We start from the raw sequence: 10,361 nt of genomic DNA on the forward strand, positions 1-10,361 counted from the left end.
GCCTTTTTTTTTTTTTTTTGAACAAAAAAAAGGATCACCTGTCCATTTCCCTCTGGTCCATTTGATGGGTCCCATGTCTGTTGGTGGCACCAACACCCACATTTATAAATCTATATACCTTGGCTTATAGACAGCCATGATAGAGCCCCCACGCACTCCAATAAAAAAGAAACAAACATCTCCAGAGTAGGAAATTTGGTTGTGGCAACAGCTTACAAATAAAAATACACTAAAGATCAACCTCCTACTTTGACTTGTACCCAACAAGTTGTGCCTAAGATATCCAATATTACCATGCTCTAGGTATACATGTAGATATAAATATATGAATATACAACAATAATGGCAAAAAATTGCTCATTCTTATCTACGTTGTTAAAGACTACTAAGCCTTTCAATTACTCATCATTAAAGAACAAAAACCACATTCCTGTCTTTGCCTAGCTCCTCATCTTCTTTTGTTTTCAGCCTCTCCATCGTATTCAGAGCTCCTCTCCTTCCTACAATTTGGCTAGGTAAAAACTCTGGTAACATGAGATCAATCATGTGACATTCTACTTCTCTCTATATATACCTCCTCTCCCCTCCCACTGCTGCCAGCATTGCCGCAAGTGCAGAAACCAGACGTGGATAATGTCAATTGTCTTCTAAATTGGTTCGGTTAGAAGGCAGAAAAATGACTGTGAACTGGTTGGTGAATTATTTGTAGGTCGGTAGTTGTAGGGCAGGCGCTCTCATTGGTGATCAAGCTCCTGTTATAAAACATTAGATCATGTAATCAGAATTGTTATCTTCATTCATGACAAGGAGATTGAAAGATTAGATGTGATTTGCCAGGCATATCACAACTAGACATATGGTCTAAACATATGATGCTAACAAGGATACTTTAAACTGTAAGATAAAAGCACTTAAGCCAAATCAGACAGGATTGGAGACCAAAGCAAGGCTAACTAAGATCAGTATATGAATTATGACCTTCAACTTAGGATCATAATACAGAAAACAAGAAATCATTCATTAACTTTTTAAAAGAATATTTAAGTTGTTTTTTGACTGGAAAATCACGAGTAGATTGACACATCATGGAAACTATTCAAGCCTAGCACATCAAGTGGGGGTGGTCCAGTGTTGGATCCTGTGGACCCAAGAGTGAGTAGTTCTTTGATGCTAAGGTAGCTTTCAACCTTGTTTCTAGGTGGGAAGGTGGTCCTCCATTCTTGGCATTAATTCAAGGGGTGAATTTGTTGTAAATCATTAAAGGAAGCTAGGTGATGGACTCAAATTGGACCAATCATTTGCCTGTGCTTTATAAAGTATGAATACAATTAAGCATCAAAAATACTGAAACTGTTCATGCGAAGTCATAGATTACATGGAGAAACCAGGAATCAATTTCTGTAAGAAGTGCATGGAAAGCTTACCCTCGAGGGTGAGAAGCCCATAGGGAACTAAGAGCACGTAGGCGGCTGTGATATTCTCCAATTGCTAAGAAACATCTTGCTGCTTGCCGGACCGTCAGAATCCTACGCATCTGGTGGAGAGTCTGCTGTCTCAAATTATCAGCCTACATAAATCATAAACTTGTTAATTAAGATTAATTAAAAGATTTAGTAAGGCATGGTACTGAAAAAAATCATGAAAGTAAGACTTTTTCAAGAAATATGAAAGAAAATGCTCCACTATGTAAAAGATGTCCCCATTCTTTAGATTAATCGATTCTTTTCTTATGTTAAAGAATAAATTGAAGACTGATCTTCTAAAAGTTGATATATAGGTCTAGAAAGAGAACCTATAATTTTATTAAGTAATCTCTACCATAAGAAGTGTGCAAAGAATAAATCATAGGCAGAGTGAGAAAAAAAAAATGATGGCATGAGTTGGATTAGAGTTGTCGTGGTCATAGCATTTGGACTCTTCCAATCATACATTTGGAAAAGAATCCCCATGATTAGTTCTTTTGATATTTTCAGTTTTATTATTGGGTTCTTTCGATGTTTAATGATTGATATGTCCTACTGTTTTTAAGGACAAAATGGTGGGATCTCTTGCCCACTTTTCCCCACTCAAACTTGTCCAAATAACAAGCTTAGCCTAAAAGTAAGCAGGCAATATGTCATTCTGCTCCTCCAGAGAAAAATTAATGAACCCTTATAGGCCTAGGTTTTATTCAAATATAATGGTGTATAAGCGCGACACATAGGTCAATTTGGCGGTATCCAAGGGCAGAGAAGGTTAGGTTATGCGGTCCTTATTTAATTCTATAATTGGACAGCAACTTCTAAACTTTTTGTGAGGCATACAGCATTTAAAAGGAAATCATGCAGCTGGATTTTGATGGCGCTCTTGGAAGCACCAAAGGAAAAAAAAAAAATCCAGAGAGAGAGAGAGATACAAACAGAAGAATGGAGGAAGGAACAGTATATATCAGGACCTACTAAAGGAAAATTTTCAGTTGTTGATAGTCCTTGACCTTATTTAAAACGTGATAGTTGTATGTAAATATAAATTCAAATCACCTTCCAAGAACATAATTTTGCTCTCAGTTTGTACAGTGCCACCATTTATTGGTGTCAGCCTAATGGAAGATTGGCAGGCTAGTCCCTGCCGCGCTATTTCTCTTGTACAAACTGCTGATTTGGATTTGGAGGAAGAATTCGGGGTTCCCAAAGAAAATATCAGAGTCAAAGGCTGTGAAATTTTTCATGTTTCGGAGACTTGCCAAAATGCATGGTTCAGAGTCAAGGGCAAGAATGTGGTATTTTGACAAAATTTCCAAAGAGGCTTAGTAGCGCATAAATTTGAGAGAATCCAACCTCAAGAGGAAAGAAAGAAAAAAAAAAACCAATTAAAAAACATGATAAGTCAGTTGTCTAGTAAATTCTGTAAATATCATTCTTTTTATTATAATAAATAGTGAGAAGATTTGCTAAACCATTTTAGGGGTAACTTGCTTGAGAGAAATATGTGGCCGCATTCATTTGGAAAACCAATACCATGAGACATGAAGCAAAAGAAGGTTATACAATTTCTGATATAGCTTTTCAACGCTCAGATTTGAAGTTCCTTATATATCCATTTTAGTTCAGTCCTTAGAAGCTTACTATAACTCCAATATATGTTTATCTGTAGTTTTTTATTGTATACTAGCAGAATCTAAATTCTTTAATTTTCTCCATGAATAAAATTGGTAGGTAGTTGGGTTTCTTCCCACCACCCACACTTTTTCCAACAAAAAAAAAAAAAAAAAAAAAAAAACATACGAGCAGAATTGTTGGGTTTCTTCCCACTACTCACACTTTTTCAAAAAAAAAAAAAAAGAAAAGAAGAAGCATACTAGCAGAATCTCTCTCTCTCTCTATGTGCGTGCGTGTGTTTGTGTGGAAATACTAGCAGCCAGACATTTGATGGCAAAACATTGATGTCGACACAGAAGTTTGCTTAATATCCAAGTTGATGGGAATGCAAGCAAATGACACATACATATTGGATGACATGACTGGATTGTAACGTGGTCTAGTCCAACCTTGACCACTATTTCACGCTGAACTATGATAGGCAGTGAGGACCCGTTCACTCTTTCAATCATTTCTGCTATAGATCAAAACCTATCTTAACCAGCATAATTCCTTTAATAATTTCCGAGCAGCAAGGACAGTCCTTGAAGCTAACTTCCAGTAACAAGGACTACCCTCAAAGCTCAAGAAAGCAAGATGGGGAATAAGAGAAGAACCTGCCGAACGAATCCCTCGAGGTTGGCAAGTTTCCCGAGTGCAATGGCTATGTGACTCATGTAGTTCCCAACGTTCGTGTCTTCACTGAGAGCCCCGCTGGCCACCGTATCCGCGAGGGACTGATGGAGCTGCTCGAGGCCCTGCGAGAGGGCCTCTTCCGCCTGTTGGGATGACTGCTGAAGGTTGCAGATCCCCACCAGCTGTTGCTCCGTTAATGGGTCCATTTGAGGTATCAGAATCTGCTCAAAGGAAGACTAAGTAATTAATTATATTAGAACTCTAACAAAACCTTTGTCGATCGAAACACATTCTAGCTAGTGAACGATGGGTGTAACTTGGGAGCAGATGCTTCAGTTTTGATTGGTGGAAGGAAATAATAAGGTGTAGGACCTTGAGCAGCTCGGAAGGTCTGAATCCACCCATCCAAAGGAAAAACCGCTCGGCCGGGGTAGTCCACGTCCCAGTTATGAGGTGGAAGACATCTGATTTGGCGGCGACTCCTTTCAGGCGGAAGATCTCATCATAGTGAGTGAGGCATTCATCCACTGCGACTCGGAGGTCGCCATCGGAGAGGTGCGCTTGCAACCCTTCACGCAGTTCCGTCATACGCTTGCAGTTCTCATCCAACCATCTACTATATTCCATGTCAAAGACCGCCGCAGCTGTATAAAATATATATAGTCTTGTATAAATTAAGGGTCTAAGTACATTGAGAGAGTAATGATTAAACTTAGTTCAATTACTTCAATGATGCCTCAATGAGTAAAGAGATGCATGGTATTACACTTATGAGCAAAAATTAATACAAAATGATAAGATCTGAATCTTAACATTTATTTATCCAAGTAAGAAGATTTCTGGAATTCAAAACTATGATTATGAAGAGGAAATGAGGTTGTTACCGGAACTGATATTTCCACCTGCACCAGCTGCTCCTAAGAATAGACCCTAAACACCATCCAGACTTGATGAGATGAGATAAATATATTGAAGTACGTACGATGTGCATAGAAAGGAGCTAGCAAAAGAAGAATATATACATATCTTCTCAATGTTACCTGCGATCGTGCTCTCTGGAGATCTTGTTCTAACTGAGTAAGTTTGATTCTGCTGGACTCTAGCTGCTGTATATAAGCCTGTCAAAATGGAAAAGAGGTAGGTGTGAGATGAGCCTAACGTTATCTAGAGATCCCAGAAGCTCTAGTTCAACAACTCCCGCATGAGATCCGCTGATTAGAGATTAAATCACCTTCTTTCTCAGTCGGCTTTTGCGTGCTGCCTCTCTATTCTGAGCTAAGCGTCTCAGGGTCTGTCATTAATAAGAAGCAGTAAAGTTTAATAATCTTTTATACGCATGGTTAGGTTCCATAATCAAAAGCATTTACTTTTTTTTTTTTTTTTCCTTTTGGGATATAAATCAAAAATTTGTTTTATAGAGTTTGGTGTTTGCAAAATATTCCACCCAACTGCATACTAGGGAACAGATGTCAGATGCCCGATGTGATATATAATAAAAGTGCTTCGTTTTGTTGTTAGAGGACTTAATCAGCCATTCAGCCTCGGGTACATGCATGGATGCATGCATGTATATGGATGTTACAAGCATATGCATGCTTGCAGGGACGCATGTACATGCCTGGCGAACACATACATGTACGCATGCATGCATGCATGTGATAGGACTCCAGACATGCGGATTTCCACATGTACACCAGAGAGAGAGAGAGAGAGAGAGAGAGAGAGAGAGAGGGAGAGATTTTCCATCACCTTCGCATCTAATATCTTTCCATCTTTCTCTGCTGTTGAACCAGCCACCCTCCTCTGGCATGAAATGCATGACAATGGTTTTAAATATCATGTGATGGGACCAAAGAAGAATAAACGAGTCAGTGACAAACGATGGAAGAGATTGGAATGTTATAAATTTTCAGTAGTAAGTGAAACTTTGGTTAGGTGACAGAAAAAAGAATAATTAATAATCTGTTCTCAATAAATTAAGACACCAAATTGTCAATCTTAGTCACTATACTAATTTATTACCACCCAAAGACCCACTGGTCCGAAATGCCCTTTCGGTAGGTAATACAAATTTACACTAATTATAAGTTTATAATTGGCCGATACGGCAAATTTAAGGTGAAAAATGGGGAAATATGCCTGGTGAACTACAAGTGGCAAGGAATACACTGTTGTAAGCATCATTTTTAGCAAAAAATTGGTCGTCATGGTGGAAGGCAAATGCAGCCGACAAGCAGCAGAAACTCATCTTAAAACAAGGATACAGCAGCACTCATAAATAGTTGTCTGAAGAAAGTCACAAACAGTTAATCTCTTGGGGTGTGTGGAGATTGAACACCCCAACCAAACAAGAAGTTATGTCTCTCCTTGGGATCTATGCTGACTATACTTTCCTGAAATGGCTAGTTCTGGTCAAACATCCACATACAGCAAAATATTGAAAAAAAAAACTAGAGATCTGGGGTATGAGATGAGATGTAAATGCAACAGTGGCTTCTTATGACATATTTGGGGATTTGGGCCTGCAATAATGGAGAGTAGGCAAACATTCAAACAGTACATTATCTTGGGTCTTGGGCTGATGATTTGGTGCTGCTGCTCCTGCTCTGGGGGCATCACTGGCCATCATCCCTTGCTGCTGCCCTCTCAGCCCTGAGGAAGCTTTTATGCTCACTGGGGACTCTAAGTCCAGCTGGGAAATTGTGTTTTGGGCTGATCCTGAATCACTGCTCTTTGCTGGCTGTGAATTCCCCTGTTGGCATTGAAGAAAGGGGAGCACCATAAGGCCTCAATGGGGCAACAATCAATTCCTTGCTCTCTTTTTTTTTTTTGTTTAATAATTCCCCTTTCTGTATCAAAGGCCCAAGTCAAAAGGTAAGACCATACCTTGGGAGTTTGTTGGAATCTCATTGGCCATGAGGGGAAGATTTCAAGAGTAGGAGGTGTGAAAAAGGCTGCAAGAGAGAGAGAGAGAAAGAGAGAGGAGATGCAGGAAATCAAATCAAATAAAGTTGCATCAGAAGCAGAAAGAAATAAAGACTTAAGCGTCCGTGTTCCAAAAGGAACTTATTCCTTTCCCTCTGCTGCAAGGGTGGCAGAGAGCTAGTAATGGAACGCTGGAGCCAACTGAGGGGGAGAGTAGGTTTGTGTGAGTAGTGGGGATCACACCGTATATCCTGCTCTCCTGCCTCATGTGACCACTGAGGTAGGTAAAGGCAAAGCAGCCTTTGTGAGGACCATTTCAACCCTCCCTCATATCTGTGCTGAAGTATGAGAGAGTGCGATTTGAGAGGTGGTTATGCTCAGAGAGAGAGAGAGAGAGAGAGGGATGAGGGACCTACGTTTCCTGTCTCCATCACTTCTAATGCCAGCAACTCCTTGCATGAGAGCCTCTTCCAACTCCCCAAAATAAGCAGTTCCTTCCTGATCACTGATATTAAAAATAAGAAATTTCATGAAATTAGTGGAGCGAGAGAGAGATGTTTTTTCTTTTTCTTTTTTTCCGCCCAAACAGAAGACAGAAAGAAAAGAAAACCTGACAATAGATAAATAAGGATAAAAGTTTGTGAAATTGGTGGCACAAGGTGCAATCCTTATTGGTGTAATAAGCAGAAAAGGAGGAGGAGAAGATAAAAAGTAAAACTGAACAAAAAGAACCAACGAAGGATAGATTTGGAAAGTGATACATAAGAGTGGAGGGAGGAGAAAACTACTGAAAAGATAGACATGCAAGCCAATGGTTTTTGGAAAGAAGGATTGGAGACAATAAGGGAAAAGCTAAATTGAAAAAAAAAAGGGACCATGTTGGTGCTGGTTAAATAATATGGAGAACCGAAGGAAGAAGAAGAAGAAGAAGAAGAAAACTACAAGAAATTGGTGGCAGCAGGAGTGATGCCATGAACTCCATAAGCCACAGGCTGACTTGAAGGTCCAGATTCTGAAAGACCAGTTTCACCAACTCTATGATTTTCCATCCAAGAAGACTTGTCCTCCTCCCACTATTCTTATCTCTCGCCAATGATGTTCCACATGCCGATCCTTCAACTTCTGCTTCAATTCCAAGCCTCAATCAGACCACGTCCTTCTGCTGTGCACAAAGCAAAAGATAGGAGATAAAGGTAGAATCTTAAGAGCAAGAGCTTCCAGAGCTTCAAAATATTTCATCTACGGAAGAGAAGTAAAAAAATAAGTAATACCCTGGGAAACTCAGCTGCATCTTTTCTGCGAGAGAGAGCTCTAAACCAATTAATATCAGGAGGAAGAGGGTGGGTGGGAGGATCCAAGGTTGCTTTGCTTCAAGCATGGCCAAGGGATGGGAGCACACCTACTTATAAAACTGAATCATCTGATGTTGGACCCTTTCTTTCGGTACCTTGACCATTCATGGTTTTCTCTCTCTTACTCCTCTGTACTGAAAATTGTGTATCCTTGTCACCTTACCCAGTAATAATTTCCCCTCTGGAATTAATCCATGGTACAGATATGCTGTCTTTGTGACCTCCTCTCAAAAGTGAGGTGATAGACAAGGAAAATAAATAAAAAAAAGGGGGGTCTTTGGCAGGAACCCGCTGGAATCAAACTGTGCCCCTTCGTTGGCTCTATCTTGGGCTCTTCAGGCATTTTAAAGTACCCAACGAAACCAGAATATCATAAGCGACAAGCAACCTCAACCCCGCTCCATCATTAAAAAAAAGTCTCGAAAGTTTTTGTCATGTTCCCTTTTAGGACCAAGGAAGCGACTTTTACTTTGACAACTGAGGGCCTTTGATAAGCACGGCATTGCTTGTTTTTGTCCCTCCCATCTCTCAATCTCAACTAAAACAGTGAAATAATCAGCCCACAAGCTAATCCACTTGGGATTAAATTCCTTCCTTGAAGTGGGTTTGTTTGATATTATCCTCTTTGTTGATGGGTCGACATCCATGCCTTGTCCAAAAACACATAAAAACCATGCCACGCCAAGATTCGTCTCCACAAACAGAAGCTTAAACAATGGCTCGAATGGCCTTGCGTAGGGCCATGGAAACAGTAATAAACTTTCCTGTGGCTGTTTAGGGTGGCAACCTCTTCCCCCACTCCTGAGGATCCCCTGTGCCCATATTAGGTATATTGTGTTGAAGCAAAAAGAGAAGAAAAATGAAAAGCTTGGAAAAAAAAAAAAAAAAAGGAGAAATGGTTTCAAAGTATGTAGCATTGCCATTTTTTAAAAAAACTTTATTCACTCCTACCAATCATATATGCAAGACAAAAATGCGATAAACTTTTAAAATAGACTGAAGCTCAATATGGATCATAATTTAGTATTAACGGGTCAAACCAATTGTTATGTGTTCTGTATGGAGGGTTAATAAGCCATTTTGAAAAGCCACCAGCCAACCAACCACTACAACGGTTGGCTGGTTTTGATGTAAAACAAAATATTATGCCTTTTATTATTTTGAAAATATCTATCATATTGTTTGTGTTTTGATCATTAGCTAATTGATGAGGTCCGGTTGGATCCTTTTTGCCACTCTTACAACCTCCCCCCCAAAAAAAAAAGCTAATTGATAAGGTCTACCAAATTGTAATACTGCCAGCCTCCCTGCTGATTGTTTATATATGATCCCTTTTATCAGTGAAAGAGGTCCATTTCAGTGCAGAGATGGATGCTAAATATTTTATGCTGCACCTATCGCTACTTTTGGAGGCGATAGGCCTCCTCCAATTATTCTTTTTGATTTCAATGATTGGCCTAAAAAAAGCTAAAGAATACATACAGAAATGCCATGGATTAGGTGATCTATAATTTGAGTTGATTTGTTATTTAAGCTTCCTGATGCAAAGCTTTCGTGACTCTGGCGTGAAAAAATGATGGGAATGCAAGGCTTCCAAAGATTTCTTTAAAGCATTAGTTTACTGTAGAGGTCTCATGTCGTCTTTAGAAATGGAAATTAGGGATCCTTCTGGACCATTTTGGGTAATTTATATGCTATGAAAGTCAAAATACATTTATCAATAACACAATTTTTCTTGGGTTGCATCCACGATTATTGGTGTAATGTCAACTCGAGAGGCACGAAACCCTGGCATTCAATCTTTGTTTGGTCAATGGAGATTCCACCTACGTTCAGCACAGGAAATGGTCAAATACCATGGTATGGCACCAATTGCTGTTGGTTCAAACTTCTTGATCAGAACCTCCCACATTATAGAGCACTTGTTGGTAATTCTGCTCTCTAACAAAATGCTCTCTCAGATAAAGTTGGAAGCATATAAGATTCTGGTGTCCTTCGGAAAATCCCGGCCGAAATCTAGGTGAGATGCATTTGTTATGTCAAAGATAGTACATGTATCAACTAAAATTCACCAGCATGAATGCATAGCTCTAAGTTGTAGAGCTTCTTAACACATATGTTGTCTAACTTAAGAACTGTTTTGAGCATCAGGCGAGAAGGAAACTTGCAAAATTCTCATGCACATTTCCACAAAAATAAATCACTTAAAAGAAATCTTGATATGAAAGTTCCCACATCTGGACAGAGTAGAAAGCAGTATTTTCCTAAATAGAGCATTTCAACCCTGCTATGAAAATGGAACAACATGTCTCTGAAACTTAACATCCCATGA

At 39.4% G+C, this 10,361-nt stretch overlaps 1 protein-coding gene across 2 annotated transcripts; it reads right to left on the bottom strand.

The window, feature by feature from the left end:
- Positions 1-280: 280 nt before the first annotated feature.
- On the bottom strand, positions 281-8,089 carry LOC105033853 (transcription factor TGA2.2). Of its 2 annotated transcripts, XR_012134381.1 has the most exons (14): positions 7,949-8,089; positions 7,620-7,836; positions 7,094-7,182; positions 6,639-6,706; positions 6,313-6,504; positions 5,502-5,555; positions 4,984-5,043; positions 4,793-4,870; positions 4,637-4,682; positions 4,125-4,396; positions 3,734-3,973; positions 1,425-1,567; positions 575-752; positions 281-500 (listed from the first exon to the last, which is right to left on the bottom strand). XR_012134381.1 is itself a non-coding variant. In XM_019846798.2 (13 exons), the coding sequence occupies exons 2-13, from the start codon at positions 7,724-7,726 to the stop codon at positions 662-664; spliced, it is 1,440 nt and encodes a 479-aa protein (XP_019702357.1). In that variant the 5' UTR covers positions 7,727-7,839; positions 7,949-8,088; the 3' UTR covers positions 456-661. The 2 variants fall into 2 exon arrangements, 1 of the variants encoding a protein (XP_019702357.1); XM_019846798.2 differs by having other exon boundaries at positions 456-752; positions 7,620-7,839; positions 7,949-8,088.
- Positions 8,090-10,361: the final 2,272 nt, after the last annotated feature.

Source organism: Elaeis guineensis, chromosome 9, assembly GCF_000442705.2.
Source record: "Elaeis guineensis isolate ETL-2024a chromosome 9, EG11, whole genome shotgun sequence".
Lineage (NCBI taxonomy): Eukaryota > Viridiplantae > Streptophyta > Magnoliopsida > Arecales > Arecaceae > Elaeis > Elaeis guineensis.